The 24,749-nt window shown below is 36.7% G+C and overlaps 2 protein-coding genes across 6 annotated transcripts in view; both read left to right on the top strand.

The window, feature by feature from the left end:
* The window catches only part of LOC133531126 (RNA polymerase-associated protein Rtf1), a 65,936-nt gene extending 41,992 nt beyond the window's left edge, over nt 1–23,944 (top strand). Inside the window, exons 19-20 of one of the 5 annotated variants that reach the window (XM_061869247.1) lie at nt 1,494–1,605; nt 23,823–23,944. In XM_061869247.1, coding sequence (XP_061725231.1) covers nt 1,494–1,605; nt 23,823 — 113 coding nt within the window. In that variant the 3' untranslated portion in view covers nt 23,824–23,944. Of the gene's footprint in view, nt 1–1,493; nt 1,821–10,743; nt 10,884–23,822 lie in introns of those variants that run through there. The other 4 variants (XM_061869249.1, XM_061869246.1, XM_061869245.1 and 1 more) reach the window with 4 other exon arrangements.
* On the top strand, nt 10,765–11,799 carry LOC133531129 (uncharacterized). The gene has a single exon (XM_061869250.1). The coding sequence runs from the start codon at nt 10,765–10,767 to the stop codon at nt 11,791–11,793; it is 1,029 nt and encodes a 342-aa protein (XP_061725234.1). The 3' UTR covers nt 11,794–11,799.
* Nucleotides 23,945–24,749: the final 805 nt, after the last annotated feature.

Genomic DNA, 24,749 nt, shown 5'->3' with positions numbered 1-24,749 from the left:
GATTGTCAAAGTAAACTTTGTACCACAGTTAAATTACGGCCATCTTTCGACACATGATTAAAATTTTAGAACGCCATTTGAATTAGATCCTTATTATTTCACTAATACGTGTTAAATTTGTTAAATATCAAAAAGTGGCGCCATCTAATAGATCAAGGACCATACCTTTGTCCTATGCCCGGTAAGATGGCGCCAAGTTAAGTGTTAGGTAAAATAGGTTCTAGAATCTGTTCAATGAGCTCATTAACAGAATGTTTTTACGGTAATTTGTTTTCCAATTTTCTCCAAGAAAACATCATAAAACCTAAAATGTTTCATACTTAAGTATACTCCAAGAGCCGAGTGTACTATAAATAAATAAATATTATAGGACATTATTACACAAATTGACTAAGTCCCACAGTAAGCTCAATAAGGCTTGTGTTGAGGGTACTTAGACAACGATATATATAATATATAAATATTTAAATACATAGAAAACACCCATGACTCAGGAACAAATATCCATGCTCATCACACGAATAAATACCCTTACCAGGATATGAACCCGGGACCATCAGCTTCGTAGGCAGGGTTATATATATAATATATAAATATTTATAAATACTTAAATACATAGAAAACACCCATGACTCAGGAACAAATATCCATGCTCATCACAAGAATAAATGCCCTTACCAGGATATGAAACCGGGACCATCAGCTTCGTAGGCAGGGTTATATATATAATATATAAATATTTATAAATACTTAAATACATAGAAAACACCCATGACTCAGGAACAAATATCCATGCTCATCACAAGAATAAATGCCCTTACCAGGATATGAACCCGGGACCATCGGCTTCGTAGGCAGGGTCACTACCCACCAGGCCAGACCGGTCGTCAGCTGTAAAAATATTGGTAGCTTATGCAAATTTAAAAGTGAAAAAAAGAATGCCCTGGGTGAGACGAAGTGTAACGTCCCCTGACCCATATGGTGGGGAAACTGCTGGCTATGGATGAGATCTTGGTAGCTCAGATGGCAGAGCGCTGGAGTATCCAGAGGCCGTGAGTTCAAGTCTTCCCAAGGCAGTAATTTTTCCACTTATAAATTTATTCTAAGCTTAATAGCATCGTTCGCAGCCGTTTCTGCTTGTTAACACGACTTATGACGACCGGTCTGGCCTCGTGGGTAGTGACCCTGCCTATGAAGCCGACGGTCCCGGGTTCAAATCCTGGTAAGGGCATTTATTCGTGTGATGAGCATGGATATTTGTTCCTGGGTCATGGGTGTTTTCTATGTATTTAAGTATTTATAAATATTTATATATTATATATATCGTTGTCTAAGTACCCTCAACACAGGCCTTATTGAGCTTACTGTGGGACTTGGTCAATTTGTGTAATTAATGTCCTATAATATTTATTTATAATATTTAAATTTAACAATTAATTTTTTTTTTTTTTTTTTTTTTTGTACAGATATTGACATGAAACCTTTTGTTCCAGAAGTTAGTTCAAACGTAACACCAAAGCCTGCGGTCACGGCGAAAGTCAAAGAGAGCGGCCCCAAGCGATCACTCAACCTCGAGGAATACAAGAAAAGACACGGGCTGATATAGTATGTGATCAATGTGAGAACTAACTTTCATAAATATAGGAACATGAAAAGTTGCAAATTGTGACGGTGACGTGATGTTTTCTTTTGCCTGGATTCTTTGGACATGGTAAGCGGTCAGCGTAGAATATGGACACTTGTAACTACATAATCTAAAAAAAACACCAGAATTTCTAAAGGTCATTTTAAAACAAGAGATTTTCATCTCAACACTAAAATGTTTTTTTTTTTTTGAGATCGCATTTTATCCTGTATCATTTGTTTTTTTAAGAATTTAAAAAATCTCCAAAAGTAAGCATAAGTTGCTAATTTAATTTCGAAGTAAATAATGATTGATTATATAGGTATTTATTTTATTATTCATATTAGTTACACAGCACAGTATTATTACTAAGGCATTGTGAACTACAAAACATAAAAACAAATACAAAGATACGAGATAAAACAAATAATAACAAAATACAACCAAATTATATCAGTACAAGTAATTTATGGCGTAAAGTGCCCAATAATCATGCTTACTTTTGAGGAGTTATCTTTTATTCTAAAAATAACTAAATATACACCGTGAGCCAATTAAACCACGCATTCCTGAGGTCAGAAGGAGCAAAAAATGTTATACGAGTTTTAGTCAAATTCTGCATACGACACGTTATTGATTTTTACAAAAAATAAATACATTACAACGAATAAGTAAAGCTTTTTCTTATTTACACATTAAAATTGCGAGTATGGAAGGTAGAGTTAAGGAACGCAATCTCCAAAACTTATGCAAAAGTGTCCAGTGGTCAGCTATAAATAATAGTTCCAAATCTCTCCAGAGTACCGCTAGAGTAGCTAAGAACCTAGGCGTTATTGACGGAGTGAAGTGCGCTGTCTATGATTTGATTTTCTTTTCAAGTATTCTAGGTATTGTAGCGCCACCTATTTAAGGTCTTTTGATGACACTTTTTGGTATATGGAGATATCATTCCTCATCTCCACCTTCCGTAATTGCGAGGTTAAACTTTAATGTCTGTCAGTAGGTATGTCTAAACCAAGTCACATAGTGACAGCGTCACAGCTAAAAAGGCGTTTTTCACTAAGTTATAACCAGAGATCGGACAAATTTGCGTCATTGCTCGCAATAATGTGGACATGACTCCAAAATTAATCAAATATGTAATCATCATTTAATTAATTTCTTACTTGACTTAAATTTTTCTTTGTTTGTTATTTTCTGTTCTTTGTTTAGTTTATCCCGATTTTGAGGTTATCGCCCACAACTTAGAACAGAAAATAAACTCTGAATTATACTGGAATAATAATATTCATATAAAACTACTTAAGTTTGCCCCATTAACATCAGTGGAGTGCGAGCGGAGTTTTTCAGCACTTAAGTATATTTTTGATGTAAAAAGAAATAGACTGCAGAAAATTTGGAAAAAATACTGATTATTTTCTTTAATAAATCTATACTTTAACAAACTTTTGTATTTATTGACTAGGAATTAAAATTTAAGTCAAGTAAGAAATTAATTAAATGATTACATATATGAATAATTTTGGAGTCATGTCCACATTATTGCGAGCAATGACGCAAATTTGTCCGATCTCTGGTTATAACAGACACAAATTTTCTCAAAAATTTACATCATCTCTAAAATAAGATTAATTTCAGGAAACTGATATTTTAGTCTTTAAATGCGGTCAATGATACACCTTTAACCCTATTGCAGGCCGCACCAATCTACAAGGTTTTCCCAAAAAATCCAAATATATTCCAATTAATCCAGCTTTGATGATTCATTTGAAAACAAGTAACATTTCCTGAAAGTGTAATCTAATTTGAACCTTAATTCTGAATCCTAAAGTTGAAATTCTAATGGCGCGTATGTGGTCGATAAATCGTACTATGCTTGGAAAAGGGTCTCTGTCGGGTTAAATTGGCCCATGCTGTATAGTGGAGAATATATTAGACATTCAAACGTGACAAACAATTTTGACCCCCAATGCTATTTACTTATATATACTGTGATTACATTATATACCTAACGAGTCTCCTAACGTTAGCTTGAAACATTATCCTATCCTAATTTTAAAAATATGTAAAATTACACATTGTAAATATTTTGCTTACGTAGTATTATTTTTACGTTTGCAATCATTTTTACGTGAAGAATATTGTGCCTGAATCAAATATTGACATGACATTGACAAGAGTGCTTCGAATTTGACAGTCAAACGAGATGGCGCTGTACAGCTCCATACATTTTTGCGGTAATTCTGATTATCAAAAGTTGACGTTCGACAATTCAGTGCCCGCAGAACATGGCCCCGTACAGCGCCATCTGTTTTGAATGTCAAACGGGACACGTTTTTTTCTTGGACTTTGCCTCTCTATTACAATCAACTCTCTTTAGCCTGAACTGTCAAAAGTTGACAGTTGAGTTGATCGTACAGCTGTCAAATAGGGAGCGTGCATGAACTGTAGGAGGCAGCACAGGAGCTGTCAGATTTTTGGCGCGAAGCGCAAATGTTACGTTTATTGTTCCGATGTAGCCCACAAGATGGCAGAACCTGCTATGCATAAGAAAACACGTGACGTATAAATGTACATGTTTATGGTTCCGCTTCAGGCCACAAGATGGCAGACCCTCCAACGCGCACGGTCCCTATACGAGTACGAATTCGACTGAGACTTGTCACTCTAATATAATCCATGAATCATTGCCTGTAATTATATAGAAGGATTACCTACTCTAAACCAAAGATAATTGTAAATTGAGTTGGATTGTCAAAGAAAATTTTTTAGCCACAGATGTGTCGAAAGATGGCAGTAAATTTACTGTGGCTACAGTTTTATTTGACAATCCACGTCTATATCAAATTCTCTTTGCTGTAAACTGAATATGATTATGTCGTTTTGTGACCCGAGTGACATTTTTAACTGACTTGGCATATGATATAAAACATTTACTTGTATACAAAGATGCATATCGAGCATAATAATTATGCTTATGTCTTTATGCAACATAAATACGTTTACTCTTTTAATGTCTTCATATATCTGGATAGAATGAAGGAATTCGCGTCAACGCTTCAGCAGGAAGGCTGCTGTGGTCGCAATCTGTATGTCATCGTAACCTCGTCCTGTCCAATGTGATTTTTAAAGGACATATTCCAATTTTAGCAAGTTAATGAATAACCCCCTTATTCATAAACGTCTACTAAAGTTGTCCGACGTATCGGTATGATGGAAAGGGACAAACGATTATTAGCGGCTTGTCAACTTTAGTAGACGTTTATGAATAAGGGGGTAAAAAGCCGAGATAAATTGGGGTTATTCTGACCATTCTTTTTTTTCTGAAAACGTGAAACATAAGGAAAATCAACCCTAATTTCTAAATAATTTGGTTTAAATTTCGATGGTTTACACTGAGTATGTTGGGCAGGACGAGGTTAAGGGATATTTTACAACTGGTCAACAGGTTATTTTTTCTAATTAGACCATAATGTACAGTCAGAACGAAACAAATTAAGGTAATCTGATAAAACAACATTTAAGGCGAGATATGCCCAGACCAATTTGTGGTATTTCTATTAGATTTTTCTATAGAATAATTATATAATTATATATAATTGTGAAATTAGGTTATGTCGTGAATTCGAAGCTTACATTTAAACATGTTAGACCGAATGGAGAATACCACAAATAGTTCCTGGTATATTAAAAAATCACCTACTAGATGTAATTAATTTAGTTATAAATAGCTTTAAATTTATTTAATTCTTTTGTATTATTTATAATGCTAGCTGAAACTTTTATTTGTAATTTTAAACCAATCAGAATCCAGCAAAAGTAGTTGGGTGAACCGAACAAAATTATTTACAAACAACACACAGACACAGATACTGGTAATATTGAACTCATATATAAATAATATTTATCTAAGACAAAAATCCAGCCAGGAAAATTTCGAGAACGTTTGTTTGAAACTTAATACATACTATGGCTAGGACTGTGCTAATATAAAAAGAAAACGATTTCAGTACAATTAATAACCGAATTGGATAACCGGGTGTGGTGTTCAAAGTGATATACACACGCGCTTAAAAAAACAACGGGTTGTACTCCGGGAGTGCCGGCAGAAGTGAAAACTTGAATATTAACGTTGTGAATTTTTGATATTTTGGAATGGTTAGGGAATAATTTTGCACGAATTGCTTTAATTATCAGTATTAAAGTACTATCATTTATGCATACATTTTCGCCGCGCTGTAGAAAGAGAGGGGGATACTTGCTTCAATGATATTGTAACAGTTTTTCGAACAGGTCACGTATTTTCAATCTGACGAATCTGTCGGTCACGTGACCTGTCGCGAGTTTAACATTTTTTCCTCATCACAAAAAGTGCACAGCGCCGCTAAAGAAGGTTTCACTTCAAAAATTATTCTCGCATAAAAAATGACAAAAACGATTTCGGTGTATTTACCCCGTGAATTTTGACAAGTGACCAAATAAACACCCGTAGAGCAGAAAAAATCGTTCTCGAACAAAATACAAAAAAATAACTAGACATTCAGTATCATTATCATACTCGAACAGACTAGAGGATAAGTAGATAATATTCAGCCTTATTACTTTTGCTGTCTACTGTGCTTTAAATCCCTTGGGATTAAAGTATCCTTGCATATAAAAGTGGACCCTAAACCGATTGTAGCCCACCTAATAGAAAGAATTTATCAACCAAATTCCAAGTAAGGGTTACGGTTTAACTGAGGCGATTGGTAAGCTCTTCGGCCTCCATAGGCTACGGAGACTGCTTACCATCAGGCGGGACGTATGCTTGTTTACCACCGACGTAGTATAAAAAACTACCAATTGCCTGAGAGAAATGGTAGACATATATATTGGTAGACCCCTTAAGTTATTATTTGCGATCAAAGAACCCACTTAACTAATTATCATCAAACAGATCTGCGAACTATATTAATTATTACTACAAAATTTTATATTAAAGAAAAAAAGCGTGTAAACAAACAGGAAGGAATGGAAAGATGTCCACGTTTCTGGTAAACTTTGATTGCTTAGTTGGTTAACCTTCTGAACGCCAGACTGCGAAGGAATATGCCCTGCCCCGGACGCCATTCGATCGCGATTAGTTAACCTTTTCGCCGCCACGTCAAAAATTGCACGTATACAAACCTGACCAAAACCACGACTTGATATGAAGTCGTGGCGTGTGGGGCACGAAATATACTGACTTTATATCCAGTCAATGGCGGCGAAAAGGTTAAGCGAAATTAATAAAACATTGATTGCATTGTACGGATTCCCGCGTAAGTCCCTATTGCATTGGCGAAGCTGTCGGCTGTAGTCGTCGCTGGCCTCCTTGGACTCCGATGACTGCCACAGCCGTCTGTGGTGGTCAAAAGGTTAAGAGCGATCGAACCGGTGTTTCGAAAGGCCACAGCTTCGAGTTTTGGCTGATGCGATGAATTTTTCTTTTAATGTAAAAAATGTACAATCCACTAAATCTGTTATACGAACTTGTGAAAGCAATATTGTTATGCAAATAAAAGCATCTATACATATGTATATTTTGTTGTTTTATTACTTGACGTCGGAGTTCAATAGCAATTGCAAGTAATGTAACCAAGGGTGGAAAGTGAACCTATCACCCGAGATATTTATTATTATTATATATATTTCGAGGGAGAGATGGTTACTTTTACCCCAGTTAAACAGTCTAGTTTTCATTTCGACTATGAGGAAAGTCGAACACAAGAAATGTAGGTTATGACTGGAATTGGTGCTATTTACATTTTGATTGGAAAATTAATGCAATGCAATTGACATTTCGTTTCACTAATACTTGGTCTGAAGTTCGGAAGCTAATAGGAGAGCTTGAACTGAATAATATGGCATATATGGCTGTTACTAACCTAACCTAATATTTTTACGAAGGCTGTTTTTAAATGAAAAATTAATAATTAAGAGGAAAGAGGGCGGCCGATTCTCCATACAAACGTAGTTCCCATTTTCCTCTCTAGATATTGATTTAAAATATATTCAATGATGTTAATATTCAGAGAGGAAAATGGGGACTATGTTTGTCCTCTACTTTCGTCTTAACGTATAATTTTACAAAAAATTGGTTCATAAGTATGTAAACTGTTGATAAAACATTGATTGTTTACATTATTTGCAATTTATATTGACCTCCAATATATCCTCGTATCTCCTGTAGTTGATATTAAAATCATGAAATATATCAAAGCTGGTCTCTCAACGTTTTTAACCCTTTGACCGCCAACAACGACGTGATATGACGCGCGCAGCTACAGCCCAATATCAACCTTCATGCGTACCGACAAGGTTCACGATTACGCGCCGCGTACGATAGGCGTGGCGTTCAAAAGGTTAAGGATTTTTTTTCGACAGATTTCGCACCATAACGATTACTTCCAACAGGGTCGCGTAAGCGAACCGACGCAGACACAAATATTACAACCTATATACTTAGGTTATAAATGTTTCCAACTATCAGGAACCACAAAAAGTCCGCGGTTGTCTTGGTTTTGAGGTCATTTGACAAGTAATGACATGTTTTTTAACGATTGCAGCGCCAACTGCGGTTGCATTTTACTATGCAAGGACTTGAAATAACAAAGTGAGGTATGTCATTATAAACATATTTTCGAGAGCCTCTCGCTGAGTCTCCGCACCGCTCCGATCCAATCGGAAAAGCGCGAGATGAGACGAGGAAGAGCGAGACTAAAAGGAAGCAGTATGTAGGTACACACTCGTTCTCGGCCTTTCCGGGGTGGCTCGACGAGTGTATACAGCCCCCATCGTTATACACCGTGTTTTTATTGAATTCTGTTAACTCGTTCTCGGCCTGTCTCGACGGGGCTGGCTCGACGAGTGTATACAGCCCCCATCGTTATACACAGTGTTTTTATTGAATTCCGTTAACTCCGGGGTATTGGTCAGAAAGTTTAAGGAAACTTAATGGCATAGTTAATTTTCAAAAAACTATATATTGATGTCTTGTTTATTTTTTTATATATATAAAAGGTAGTTAAATGTTGCATTATAGCGTTCTAACACGGGCAATACATGTAATTCAACCAAACAATTGATAACTGACATATCGATGTCATTTCGACCATGAAGCAAATGTATACACTCGTACTAAACACTAATCAATACGTAGACAGGTCCTAAGGCAAGTGTAGCTATTCGCTGGTAAGGGCCTTATAAGATAAAAATAAGTTATTGATCTCCGAAATGGAGTTAACTAGAATACCGGTGTCTTTTAGAAAGTTACTTAATTTAAGCTCAGGAATACACCCTTGAAATTAAGGAAAAAAACACAGTGTATTATATTGCAGATTTAGCTTGGTCCGCCTGTATCAGATGGCGGATTATTATCATAGACATATGACAAATAGTGATCAAAATAAAATAACTACAGACTATTTACATCATTGAAATCTGACCCTGTATTTCTTTATCCGTTTGGCATTTACCTACTTCAAAGCTCGTAGTATATTAAATAAACATTACCGAATCATCAACCTTGACTTTAAAACAGGTTATGTTATTCTATACGCCAAAACCTTTACGGCTGTTACCCAAAAACGAGTCTTATATCTTATTCTTAAGATTAAAATTCAATGAATACAAAAAAAATGCCGATTAAAAACTATAAGTAACAAATGCACATTTAAAGTCAAGCTCGTATCTCAGTTTCGATTAAGTTGTAAGATACGACGTTGCTAAAAATAGTGACAGAATTCTTGGTGGGTTTTGGTTCTGAACTGATTTTTAGATACAATTTGCGTTAAAAATGATTTAAAGATGATCAGTTCTATTGCTACTATGGTGTGATACGTGTTATATTGTATAAGTTTTATAAAAGGCCAAAAGGTTAGTATTTTAATTAGAATTTATTATTTTTGGTTAGTACTAGAATCTTTCTCAATGACTGTCTGGAAGAGGCACTAAATCGGGGGTTGTGGAAGACTGGAAGAGGCCTTTTCCCAGCAGTAGGACATCGTAATAGGCTAGTAAAAAAAAAACTAAAATAGCGTTACTTTAGACATATTTTTGTGTATAATACACGAGTACTAAAGTGTGAAGTGATATAAGAAGTTCGTGTCATCCACGATGACGCGTAGATTTGTCAAATCTAACCTTTAATGACATAACATTACGAGTCAAGGAAAATCTTCGTGAATGACACAATCTACATAAATGATGATGACGATGTGAATTGACAATATTAAAATATTTGGAGCGACTTGAAACTCAAGAAGTTTAATTGTACTAGCAATATTTGCCTTATATTTTATTTAAATTTGCCTCTAGCAATCGTATTACCGTGTGATTAATATTATCACTATTAGGCATTAGATCAATTCAAACGAGCAAAAAACTACTTATGCAGCTAAACTTAAGAAGTGCCTAACAAATTATGTGTTTGTAACTGGAATTTACGTTTAAGTGTGGATAAATACTTATCAGCAACACTTGTTACTGCAACTAAGTGTATGTTTAATGTATAGAGTCAGTTATTTGCAGCTTACTATACATTAAACGTACACTTAGTTGCAAAGCTGTTCCAATAGTAATATGTAGTACTTATCTTAGTAGAATGTGAAGAAGAAAGTATCGATCAAGGGGAGGGGCATATGATTAATATATAAAGTACTCCCTGAAATTTTCTGCAATTCTGCCTAACATATGATGTACTTGGCATCTGTTATTTTGTAATTTAGAATCGTAAAGTAGAAAAAAAAACACATTTTTATTTTTTCCAATATTTTTATTTCCTATGGAAACTCCAAATAGGGAACCAAATATAATTAGGAAATTCTGCCTCTATGTGATCATCATGAAATTGTTTTAATGGGGCATATTTTAAAAGTTACTTTTAGGTGACAGAGTGCCATTTGGTGATAGTTCGGTGCAAAAGTGTACCAATAAAAACAGCCATAGAAAGTAGGTATATGCAACTTGGACATTTCTGGATACGACAAAGGTCCATTTTTTACAATTTTGTGTGCACAACAAAATACACCATAAATACAATAATAATCAGGTATGTGCAATACCATGTATTTGACTAATATTTTATTTGTATATTTCAGATGTCCATCGCGCGTATACTAATGCCAGTTATTCTGTGTTTCCTGTCAAAGACACACGCACAAATACAGATTCACATCCAAGTGTCAGACTCAAACCAAGTCACCGTTCAAACCACCGGCCAATCAGAGACAAGAGATCTGAACCCAAACCATAGAGAACTATTCCATATTACCGATGAACTACTACAGAAAGCGTTATTTACACTAACGGGATTACAAACAGAAGTTTTCCTTGCTAATGATAATGATGTCTATAAGAATTATGAGTTAGAACCAGTTAAAACGCTTCTTAAACCAAACGGAACGAAAATAAAAGTTATACAAGAGGAAGTCATTTTGAATAAGTTACAGACGTACAATAATTACGCAACAGAAAATTCCCAAATAATAACACTAGCAGGAAATATAGAGGATAATGTGACGTGTGTTTATAAACAGAAGGATGTATTTCCCACTGAGATAAAACATATAATTGACGTGCATAGCATAAATAAGAATTGGAGTATGCAATCTAATTTCGGTAGGGATTTTTCTGAAACGCAATCCATTCCTATTGTTGATGCTTCCTTTACTGTAACTTTAGGTCCAAAACAGGACGCTACAGCTATTTTAGGTGCAACGAAAGTTACAGTTTTAATACAGATAAATTACTTGGCGGTTTTAACCGGCAATGTCTTGGCGAAGTTCGATAGTTCTTACGTTTGGGGTTACGAGCACTATGATATAAAAACAATAATGGATGAAGCTGGAATGCCTCATAGTGTGAGACTTAGTGAAGAAATAAGTATAGAATTTTACACTAACTGCTCTATAAAAGTGTATGGAGACAATGTATTTGCGATGAATAGTGTAAATCAATGCTTCTTCACTGTGATAAATAAAACAAATGATGAAGATATTAACTGGAGTACAGAAAAGGTGAAAGATAAGAAATTAACTTCTAAAGTACTTCCAAAAGTGTTAAAGCAACAAGGTAACAGTGCTATAATGAACTCAGTGACTAATGTTTTGTTAGTTTCGTTATTTTTGATAATAATAGAAAGACTTTGAAATTTATTTGTGTAGTTTTAAACCCCGCTATAATCCCTATCCGTGTATCCGTGCATGTAAAAAAAAGCAGAATTTATTATGTAACACATTGATATCTCCTTGGATTTCACGGCCTATAAATCCCGGTCTTTGATAGGCGTGCCTGGGGCAAATAGTTAAACACGTAGAGGCCCCTTGGAGAGCTTTAATGTCATGTAGAACGGCTGCTGCAACTCGTTCACAGGCGCAACAATAGACACCCATAAACCTGTCGCAGCAGGCATTGGGACTATTGTAGAAGAAGAGTAACTGCCTTCCAAAGAAGCTGCATTAACTGCGTATCATGGCTATGTGTCATAGATAGACCTAGAGTGTGGGGTATCGTTGGAAAGGTCTTTCAAAACTAATACGGGTTTTCAAGAAACATTTTTTGATAAAGTGAATATATTCGGAGATAATCGCTCCGAAAGAAAAAAAAATGTGTCCCCCCCCCCTCTAACTTTTGAACCATAGGTCCAAAAAATATGAAAAAAATCGTGGAAGTAGAGCTCAAGAAAGACATTAAATGAAAACTATAGCGGACATGATCAGTTTAGCTGCTTTTGAGTTATCGCAAAAAGTTTTCCCTTCATAGTAAAAAGACTTACTTTAATTAGGTACTGATTATGCAAATTTGCCTATTTGTTTAATTCGGGTGAAAGGTACCGTTTCATCCCTTGGTTAACAATTTACTATACTTTAAGCTCCAGTTTAGCTTATTGTGACGGAAGAGTAACTACGGAACCCTACACTGAGCGGGGCCCGACATGCTCTTGGCCGGTTATATTATTTTAAAACCAAATTGTACTGTATTCTTACAAATAAAGAATTATGAATTATAATGAATTATGAAAAAGTTAACAGTATAACGGTCTATGGATTGAAGTTTGGTAGACAATGAGACTGAGTTATAGCAAAGACGTCCGGGTACCTGCCATAACAATATTTTCACTAGTTATCGAGGCAGGCGGCGACTTGCCGCCCACTAGATGGGCTCCTGAAGCTGCCGTCGTGAAGACGACCAGGAGCAACACTGGTGTGAGCGGCTCAGGGGTGTCGAGAGGTGCACGCCGCTTTCTACCTAGTGGCTGATCTGATAACAGCCACTGTGCCAACTTGCGTCTTATGCATATTTCACTTCCAGTCCTGGAGCATATGCTATGCTGCCTGTTTGGTTATGTCAGAAGTTTTATTTTTATGCCTGTATTACGATACGCCTGTTGTAATGACGTCAGAAATCTCATATGCTACGACCGACCCACCTAACAAAAACTGAAAATTCAGGAGCCACCTCTTGGCTGTCCTAAAAAGGGGGTATACAATATCGCTCATGTTCAGATTCCATGTTAATTCTAGGGCCAACTAAACATTCGCTCTCGACCAACCCATAGTTTGCTAAACCTAGTGGATTAAAACTTACATAATTTACCAGCCATTAACCGACTTCAGTTTCATAGGAGGAGGTTCTGTATTCGGTTGTGGCTTTTTTTTATGTACCTACGTTCACCGATTACTGCGACGCCCGTAGTCCGATTTGAGTAATTCTCTTTTGTTTGGAAGGAGTTACTTCAAAGTTGGTCCCATTTTGATTTGGTTCTGATAACTCAGAAAAACCATGTCTTAAAAATGATTTTTCTTAGGAACATTTCTTTGAACTGGCGCCTAGCCTTTTTTAAGACATGATTTTCTGAGTTATTTGAACTTGTTTAATCTGTTAAGTTCAAATAACTCAGAAAATCATCGGTTGAGGTTGAAAATAGAGTTTCGTTTACTCTGGTTATAATATTAGCGGAAAATCGTTGAGCATTAGACTTTTTGTTTGCCGCGATATCTATTGTCGAGTAGCAGTACTGAGAGTTCCGCTACTCGATGCAAGATGTCGCCTGCGTATATAATAAGCATTTTGGTACCAAAACTGATGTCTGGAGTGAGCACTCTATTACTTCTTATTTCTCTATGTCCTAAGTCATACAGACATGGGTGGTTAATGAAATACTTGCACCCTACTTGTAAACCTTCACAGTCTTTTTGAAGGTAACCTGGCAATAATTATGTATTTGAATTCAGAACTATAGGGACCGTGCGCGTTGGAGGGTCTGCCATCTTGTGGCCTGAATCGGAAAAATAAACATTTACACGTCACGTGTTTTCTTGTGCATAGTAGCTTCTGCCATCTTGTGGGCTACATCGGAACAATAAACATCACATTTACGCCTCGCGCCAAAAACGTGACGGCTCCTGTGCTGCCTCCTACAGTTCATGCACGCTCCCTATCGCCCTGCCAGATAAATAAAGATCGGCAGATGACAAATCGACATCGGCATCGACAGAGACTATCCGAAAGTGGCAACCGCCGTTAAGAGTAGTTGATATTTGTGATCTTGCTGATTGCAGAAAAAAATTAAATGAAATACATGTTATATACTAAGAAAAAAATAAAATAAATTATAAACTAAAATACATGACATTTATTTAAGTTTATAATTTATATAGTAGTGTTTCTACTTGAAATAAAAACAAATTAAAATATTTTCAGTAAATAATTTAATTTGTTCTAATACCCAGTATTGATTGGCAGCGCCATCTATCTCGCTAGCTCGTTATCACCTGAGTCGATCCAGTTAGAAGGTATGAAACATACAGGGGGGGCCGTAAGCCTTCAGTAATAAATGCATAAATACTTGAAAAATTTGGACAATGCTGCCGTGACCCCGGTGGCCGATTGGCTCAGGCACTTGCCGCAATAGCAGAGGACACCGGTTCGATTCCAGCCTGGGGCACTGGAGGCCTGGTCACTTTTTCTTAGCATATGAATAATATATTTCAGTTTATTATTTATATAGTACTGTTTCTACTTGAATTAAAACAAATTAATTTATTTTCAGAAAATATTTTATTTTGTTCTAATATTTCTAATAGTGTAGAAAAAATATATAAAATCAGAAATCTACGTCAAAGTTAGAGGCCTTCCTTTTACAGTACCATCTGTTCTTGCAATTACAAATGAACAACTAATAACAATGATAGTAACAGAAAGAGTTCTTTAAGCATATTGTTTGGTGCACTGTTGTTTACTTGTGACTCATGTGACAAATCTTGTGTTTCTGTCTGCTTATTCTTAATGCCACATATTTTATTTATTGCATCGCTAATTTTTTGTTCTATCAATTGTCCATTTAGGTTTACAGCAATACCTTTAATTGTTTTGCTTAATGTATCCTTTATTTTTGCTTGTAACTCACCTTGTGCTTGTCCTGTTTGCTTGTTAATGTCACATTTAATGATTTTGCTTATTTCATCGCTTATTGCTTGGTTTATATTTTCTTGTTTCCCTTCTGTTTGCTTATCTGTATTTTGTTTATTCTGGTTGCGTTTGTCTGTTTGACTTTTTGGTTTATTGTTTGGTGTTACTGGCTTGATATCAGTTCTTTTGCGTTTAATGCCGCTTAGTCCAGGTACGTCTTTAAATATGTTTCTATAATATCGTTTGTTAATTTGTGCTCCATCTTTTACTTCAGCATGCTTGGCATTGTTATCTTTGTATTGTTCTGTTTTGTATGCTTGTTGATGAAATACTTCGTACTTGTTGGTATAGTTTACATTGATTTTGTCATCTTGAATTAGTATAGTTGTACTATATAGAGCTGTTTCGTTAGTTTCAATGTCATCACTGCTATTTGAGTGTAAAAGTATGTTTGTTTCGGTTTGATCTAATGTTTCGTCAAAGGGGTATACGTCACCATAGACTACTGCAACTAGCGTCATAAAGTGGATTAGATTCATGTTGGATGCTGTAACAAAAACAGAATATTGTAAAATTAAAGGTAAATAAGGTACAATATTTTTCACCACACCAAATGGTAAAGGCCCTCTTGATTGTTCAAAACGAATGAGAATGTTGCATTTTATCCACATGTGGGGCAAAGTAATCAGCAAATTTTAAGTTGTATCCTTATGTTAACTGGTAGAATTGACTTTTAAATGATGATTTTGAATGATATTTTTTATTACGTTTTTTTTTTTTGGTATTTCATAGTTATTATTTTCCACGTGTTGGTGTGGTGAAAATTTTTGTGTTTCACTCGGAAGAAAAGTTTGTTTAACCCCACGAGGGTTGAAACCAAGTATCAATATTAGCACGATCGGTTAAACAACAACTTTGCCCCCTTTTAAAACAAATAACGATTCTATAACGTACAATATAAATTTCAAAGGCAATTTTATATTATTAACAGCAAATTACTTACCCAGGAATGTTCTGACCGTATCACATCAAGATACTGTGAAATAATGAATGATATATCCTTAAATATATATTTAATGATTTATTGCATTATTCACTTTTCATGGTAATTGAACATAACAATCGAAAAAATGGGTTTATTGTTGTGGTTACGAAATAAAATAATAGATACCAATACCTACAATTATGACACTTTCGAACCTATTCATTAGACGGAGAGTTAGCACTTAGCACCAGAAAATGCTCCAAGATTTTAATAGCAACGAAACTAGACTGTCATACCATGGACCTAGAATACTAAGGACGTAGTTTTGCTAAAACACAGATAGGATTCCATCATCCACCAATTTTCTAGTATTTACGCGTGACACACACACATTGACAGTTATCTCTATGGCATCATCCACCAATCTGCCGTCAGTCAAATTCAGACGTCAATGCATTAATTGATTGAAGAAAAAAATTAAATACGCCCACATGCGTGGTCGAATGTTGCAAAAACAGAGAGGACCATAAATGTTCATACATAATTTTATCAATTATCACGTTATCTTTCGTAAAATACGATATTAATCCATGAATTTGTACCTAAAGTGGAGGGCGCTCTCACTTTTTTTGCCATACTAAATTGAACCTTTTCCCCGAGCTAGAAAGGTGTACTAAACTAGAGAAAATGTACTCAATTCGTAACACACACACATTGAATCCTTCCGCCATTGCAGCGTCACAGCTGGTCGTCAGTTGCGCGGCCTCTGTCAAATTGTTTCTCTATTCATCTTAAGACGAAAGTAGAGGACCCGTGCGAAATCGCCTATTTAACACATTCACTGCCGGGAACCCACCTGGTGGGCGCTCGTGAACTTTGTTCAGATGCCGGACAAACCGCTAGGCTAGGTACGCAGCTATAGACCACCGGTTTCTGGGGTAGTGCGCCGTTTTTTGTCTGGCAGTGAATGTGTTAGTAACGTAGTCCTCATTTTCTTCTCTGGATATTAAGATTATTGAAAATATTTTGACACAATTTGTTGTATAACAACCGCAGCTATGCCCCCGCGTTTGATTTTTTTCGATTTTTTTTATTATTATAAGAGTTAAGATCATTTAAAAATTTGTATAAAATCTGTTTTTCGCTCCTAATAATGTCTACAATAATCAAAAAATCGGAAAAAGTCAAACGTAGGGGCATAGGTATGCTTAATACAAATCAAATTATGTAAAAATATTTTCCTACTACGCCCCACAAAACTGTTTGCATAGTTTGACTGTGGGATCCGTGGGGCTGGGACCGTGCGAAGTGCATGGTGGGGGTAAGTAAAGCGATCCCAGCGCATAAGGTGCTAAAAATTTGAACTAACTGCGGATAGCGTCTTTAACATTTCGTACAATTATATGGCTCGAAATGAAACTTTGATTTACCATTACTCCTGAAATATTCATTTAAATTGTATGGTGTAAGGGACCATTGTAAGGTGTATGAAATGCTTAATATAACTAACGTATGTATTTTGATAATTGTTAATAATGTATCCATGTAAATAGCTTTGCAAATGCCACATATTAAGTGATCTTTTTCTAGAAGTTACGAATATGTATAGTAAGTTATCCTTAAAAGATAGACATTTGACATCGCGGACTTATTTGTAGACCTATGAATGAGAAACAACCCCACCATACATTGTGTTTTTATAGCTGAAACGGATTAGGCAGCGTTTTCAATTAAAGCTCCTAGCCAGCGTGATTTTTTCCGACAACATCGTTATATTTCAAACAATTTACATAAAACCTTAACAAGTTATATACTTAAGCCTTCCTCAAGAATCACTCTATTGATAGATGAAAGTCGTATGAAAATCCGTTCAGTAGTTTTTAGTTTTGGAGTAGTTTTATAAGATGTAGTGAATTGACGTTTTCCCCTAGACTTGCGGACACTAGGTTGCGTGACAGTCGTGCACGCTCCCAAATCTAATTTATTATTGAGGCAAAAATTGGATAGGTATGTGTTAAATGCTATCAAGGTAATGTTGGAACAAAGCTCTTTTACATTTATTTTTCTTTTTCTCCTGTCTGATAGTTACAGACAAGGCGTTGAGTAAGTATGGTAAGCGCTTCTCGATGAGCCTGTCCCCATAGTAATTGCTTACTCTGACAACAGCATACTTACCTGCAGCTATAGACCTGGTGCCATGATTATGGCTCATTTGAGATAAGTTACTCTCTTGATTGCCGTGTTGTCTAACTAAAAATAAATATTTGGGTTGCCGGAAGAATTTTTAATATTTTAAATAACTTGTATTAATCTATTTTATGTTTGTTTTTAGTTTCATTGTTAAGTAATAGTTTTAAAAGTAAGTCCGTAACAATTCAGAGAATAACCTATAATTGATTCTACAAGTGAAATATAAATACATTTAAGGGTGCTTATTGGGACTCTATATCTTAGATGGTAAAATCTACCAAGTAGGACTGCAGATGTAATCTGTATGAGATGACCAAGAAAAGTTTTCATCTATTTTCATGCCAAGATAAGTTATGCATTTAACACGCTCAATTGGCTTACATTGGCAATGAATTAGACTATTATGGAAACAGAAGAAGTCATGTGTCACTATTGTTGGCGAACAGGAAGGATTTAAATAAGGTGAGTGTAAGGCTTGGTTTTATCTGAGTTTAACATTGCCATTGTCGTGCGACCACTTGACTACGGCGTCGACGTCCTGCTGCACCGCGTGGCAAGTATCGGCGAGGTCGGAGGCGGTGCCGGCGCGCACAGGTCGTCGGCGAACATGTGCGGGGAGTAGGGTTGCCATCCATCCGGGTTTCCCCGGATTTATCCTAGTTTAGAGGGCATCCGGAGAGCGTCCGGGGAGGGCTTCATTTGTATTCCGGGTTTAAAAATTTAAATTCTTAGACCGCCCGCGACACACGCACAACCTGTTTAAAAAACCTGTTGACATGTCCGGGTTATGGACTCTAAAATCCGGGGTTTTCAAGCGTCTTGTCCTGGTTTCCACATTTTAGAGTTTGCAACCCTACCGGGGAGCAGTGCCGCAGCACGCCGCACAGGCTGTTCACGTGCAGCAAGTAGCACACCGGGCCACATCCCGAGCCTTGCACCGCACCCCCCGCTCGTCTCCCAGGGACCGTTGACCCCACCTTTACACGGTAGGAGCTACGATCATACCAATACGTCGGAAAGGGACAAACAATTATTAGCGACATCGTAACTTTAGTACACGTTTATGAATAAGGGGTAAATGATTCGTTATGACATGACGCAGGAATAACGCTTAATGATGATTTAACCTACGATTACCACAATACCATATACGGTAGCCGTAGATTTGTGATATATAGGGAAGTTAGGTCATTGTCTAGTAGGTAAAATAGTAATAAAAGGGTAAACATATCAGAAAAAAAACCGTAATATATTATTATATGATGTAACTAAAAATTTACGGTTTTCGCAATTTTTCCTTTATCTGTGCTATAAGACGTTGCTTCGTACCAAATTAAAAAAGATTCTGAGTTCCCAGGAAGTACCCTGTAGGTTTTGATTGCCGGAATTTGCGGCATAAACGGCTGTATCTGTTGATTGCGTTGGCTTAGTAGTTTGATTTTTTTACAGCTCCAAGGGACAGTAGACGAGTATTTGATATAAATTCCAGATTGATACCTCCACGCGTTCCTGTGAAAAAGGGTCTTTACAGACAGACAGACGGACGGACAACAAAGTGATCCTATAAGGGTTCCGTTTTTTCCTTTCGAGTACGGAACCCTAAAAAGGTTTCTTCTATAATTGACAATACAATAAAAGTTAAGGACCGGCATACATACTTACATATAAGTATAGCTGTTGCCCATAACTTCGTCCGCGTGGATTTATTTCCCGAAACACACTTCCATCGCCTTATTAACCTTAATAGGGGCTCCCGCCCGAAGGCCTTTCACGTTAGTCGCGCCAGATGTGTCGACGCGCCTTACTCCTCGGCCACCTTCCTCTGTAGCGGACCCCATCGAGCCCGAAAACCACAACTCAGCTGCAGAGGACAGGGAGAACGGAACACCGTAACACTAACACTCCTCTTCCTCTGCAGCCCCATTAACGCCTCTACAGCGGAACGGCCCCGCCATGTTCGCAAGGAATAGGGAGAGTCGTGCATTGTTATAACATCCCACCTCGACCGCCGATGATAGGAAGAACGGCTCACCGCAATCCACTCCTCTTCCACAACGGTCCACCTCTAACGCGTCACAAGCAGGCTTAACAGACCCACTTGGAGCTTCCTTGTCGGGCAAGCCCGTACCTCAAACAGGCCGGCCCTGGTTGCCTCTCCGCTTCACCGTGGGTGACCAAACCACGCAAGGTGATCGACCGACCAAGGTAGGGTGGTCATTACCAAAGAGAATTTAGTATAGAGGCGATTGTCAAAGTAGATTTTGTAATCAACTAAATTTAGTGCCATCTTTTGACATAGGATTAAAACTCTTAGAATGACATGTGGCTATTGGACCCATGGTCTATTACTGATTTGTATTTTACATAAGACGGATTCGCCATCTACTCGAGTATAGGCCAAAGGTATATCGCCATCTATTCAAGCATACATTTTTCTTGATTTTTCGAGGCACGTTTTTTTCTTAGACTTTATTTATCTTATCTTTTATCTGTTTTTGTCATTGCTTATTCATGTTGTCATAACGAAATTTAGATTTTCGTGTTCCGCGGTAGGCCCTCTGTAAACAAACCGCCTTGATGCATCAATATCATATTTATTCGTAACATCTGTAAAAACTTGTCAAATTAAGGCATAGTATGTACCTATAAGTTACTCTAAGGTTTACGATAAGTGCTAGTGCTGCACTCTGGCGGCAGGATATTTTTTATACTACGTCGGTGGTAAACGCCTGATGGTAAGCAGTCTCCGTAGCTTATGGACGCCTACAGCTCCAGAGGTGTTATATGTATAGTTGTGCCATTCTCGAGAATGTTCTCCGTTTTGTATGGGGAATGTTCTCCCGCAAGAACATGCCCCATAGTAAACGGAGAATGTCCTCGAGAACGGCACAACTGTAGTTACATATGCGTTGCCGACCCTAACAACACTCCACATTCTCGTTGCGTAACATCCTCAATTTTTTGTAAAGAAATCGAAAAGCACTAAATAGGGGTATATAGTGCTTTTCTATTTATTTAATAAAACGTTTTCTTCAGATAGACCAGGTATTAATGCCCTGAGTTGTACTTGATGGCACACCACTAAACAGAGTCTCTAAATTTAAGTACTTGGGGCACTGGGTATCGGACACGCTATGTGATGATCAGGACATAGACAGGGAACGTCGAGCTTTGGCGGTCCGTTGTAATATGCTGAGTCGTAGGTTCGCACGATGTAGTGACAGTGTAAAAGTTACCTTGTTTAAGGCATTCTGCCAATCCTTCTACTCGTGTGCACTGTGGATTAGCTATTCTCAGAGGGCCGTCAATGTATTGAAAGTTCAATACAACAATGCGTTCAGGATGCTGATGGGGCACCCTCGCTATTGCAGTGCGTCCGGCATGTTCGCGGCGGCGGGCGTGCCGGGGTTCCACGCAATTTTACGCACCAGAATATCATCTTTGATGCGAAGAGTTCTGGGTAGCACCAACAGCATTTTGAGCTCACTTGCTGAACGGGTAGATTGCCCTGAGTCCTTCATTATCACAAAATAAAAGTTAATTATGAAACCAGTATCTTTACCACGAGTTTGACACTGAGATTTTTGCTAGCGACTTCGTAAACTAACTCACAATGCATTTCTCTCATACTGACATTGTTGCAATAGAGGTTTGAGTTGACACAATCACTAGCGTTTAACCTTGTCCTGCCCAATGTGTCAAATTAAGAACATTTATTTTTTTATGGTTCCTGCCCAGGAATTCAAAAACGGGAATAAAGTGTCCTTAATTGAGAACATTGGGCAGAATCCAGAATCTTGAAGGTGAAGGTACAGGGGGCCGATTTTTGAATTTCGACCACTCGATTTCATGTATTTTGTTCAATAATATCTCCACTATTAGGCATTTAAATTCTCCTAATGGAATTGAAAACGAGTGGTCAACACCACTCGATTCCCAATTTACATAGCTCGTATTTAATAAAATAGCTTTTCGCAGTTTTCCACAGATTTTCCAGTGACGAAATCGAGCGCTCGAAATTAAAAAATCGGTCCCCAGGCCAGCTGCATGATATCCTCTTAGCCCTGGTTATCCTTTTCACCATATAAGGAATCTTACCACTATTAATATGAAATATTTCTGTAACCACAATTATCTGCACGTATTATGTACTATTAATAGATAATATTGACTAGTGACGAACGTCCAATTGTAACATGGTATATTTAAGGACATGGGATAAAATTATTATCTCAGTTTGTAGAAGACATCCACAGCATTGGTGAGTGGATCTGTTTTTATAATTGCCGTATTACCTTTTTATTTAGATTAAATATATTAAAACCTCTGCGTGTCCGTGACCGTGAGTGACCCTCACGTATTTTTAAGTCAGGTTTACATATTTTTACGGAGGGAGCGAGCAGTTATTAAAATATGCGTGAGTGACCCGTTGTAATAAATTTAATATGACTAGGTGTCTCACGGAAGTTTTTTAATAAATTGTACAGTACATATGGTGCTACTTTACCGCACTAGTGCAAAAATTAGCATATTACGATACTATGTGTCGAACATTTAAAGGGCCATATGTACTGTAAAACGTTGTACGATACATGTGCGAATAGGAAATTCGCAACTCGTGTCGATCTAAAACATTTTTCGCACTGTATCGTAATGTACTATTGTTTACATTATGTTTATTTTCGGTTTTTTTGTAGTCTCGTAAGAGGAAAAGTAAAATTGGGAAATCAAAAAAGAGTTCCATCTTCTCCATTGCGAAAATACGGCCAAGAACCATATAAAAGTAAAATTCATTTAGTTAAAAATATATAAAACATTTTTTTTAAGAATTGTGTATGCACCGTGGGCTGGTACGAATAAATAGTTTTTTTATTTACATATAAAATTGCGAGTTTCCTGTAAAACGTTAATGTCTAATAGTGGTAGTGTCGCATCCAAAAACAAGATCGATTTTTGACAATTTTGTAAGGCATTTTAGTCTCTAAAATGCGGTCAAGAATACACCTTTAAAATCTGTCAGGTTAATCAGGTTATACCAGCCCACTGTGTGCAGTACACAAAATTGTATGTTTTCAAGTGTTTTCATTTAAATATTTTTGTGTTTTTAGAAATATATTATTACGGTGAAATGTTTGCTGATCCGTATTATTCACTTAATTTTACTGCAATATCCGTATTACATACTTAATAAAAACGCCATAATAATATTTCGTATAACTAATAATCAAATGTGTAACAGCGTTATTACCGTGTTAGCGTAACATTTAGTATTCGGCCTCTCTGTGTTACTCTACGGACTGTATGATGGATAGAACCCATTGGTTTACTGCGATTCGCAAAAGCTTAATGCAAACAGCAGAATCTCCAACCGGATTTTTCATAATACGTCACCCCAGTTCACAATTGTACTTAACGAAAAATATATATTGCATTTTTTGTAAAACAAAAGTTGGTGCTCGTGTCCAATAATTGTTGCGTCCATCACAACGTTTTGCATTTTTTGACTCGTAGCTAGTAGGCACTATAAATAGTGATAACCAGAATGTAAGTACTATATTTTACCCCTAACTACAACTCTTTCCATTTTTACAGGGATCAGCATGAATCCAGTCTACTTTCTGGCTTTCGTAGCCCTGGTCTACGGTGACTCAAATAACTTCAACGCGAACTCAGGTCCGAAGAGAACAAATGTAAATTTACAAAGAAGCGACAATATTAGCAATCTACAAAATATCACGTCAAGATCTTTAACAGAGATAAGAACAAACAAGAAACAAAATGACTACAGTGAAGAGGATTATAGCAACCAGAACGAAGTACAGAGTCAGTCAGCAAACAATACAGAAAAAAAATTCTTAACAAACGAAGGCATACCAATAAGGAATACCAATCATAAAGACCCGATCACTAAACAGATTGCACTGGTAGACAAAGTAGAAATATGCGCGGGCTACAAACGGAACAATAACTATAAGTGTAAAGGACAATTGCCAAATGAGACTCCACAAGTAAGCTCACGAAACAAACGCGACAGTGGAAAGAAGAAACATAAGTTCAAGTGGATCAAAAACATTGGAAAGGAAATTGCAAATATGGCGGGTGAAATAATTGTAGATAAAGTAAAAAATAAAATTTCTGGAATAAACAATTTTATAGATGATTCGTCATCAGCAAGTGCAGAAAGGTCAAAGCATAGTTATGATAGCCGTAGTTATCCAGATTATCACGTAGAAGACAATTTGTCTTATGAAACAGACCACAATAGCAACAGTGCACCAATCAATAATCGGCATATTAAGACACGACATGAAAATTTTTATTATAAAACACATATTAGCAACAGTGCAGAAAACAATAATATAGAAGAAGAATCACCTGTAGTAATAGCAAAAAGTAGCATCGCACCGATTCAACAAGAAAACTTGGCTCAGCGTGGCAACTCCGCAACAGTGAATCATATGCATAAACTGTATTTTCTTTTACTTGTATTAGTATTAGCTGTAACATTTTAATATCCAT

The sequence above is a fragment of the Cydia pomonella genome, chromosome 24 (genome assembly GCF_033807575.1).
Source record: "Cydia pomonella isolate Wapato2018A chromosome 24, ilCydPomo1, whole genome shotgun sequence".
Taxonomy (NCBI): domain Eukaryota; kingdom Metazoa; phylum Arthropoda; class Insecta; order Lepidoptera; family Tortricidae; genus Cydia; species Cydia pomonella.
The sequence above is the reverse complement of the archived record's forward strand: the minus strand, read 5'-3'. Positions and strand labels throughout refer to the sequence as shown.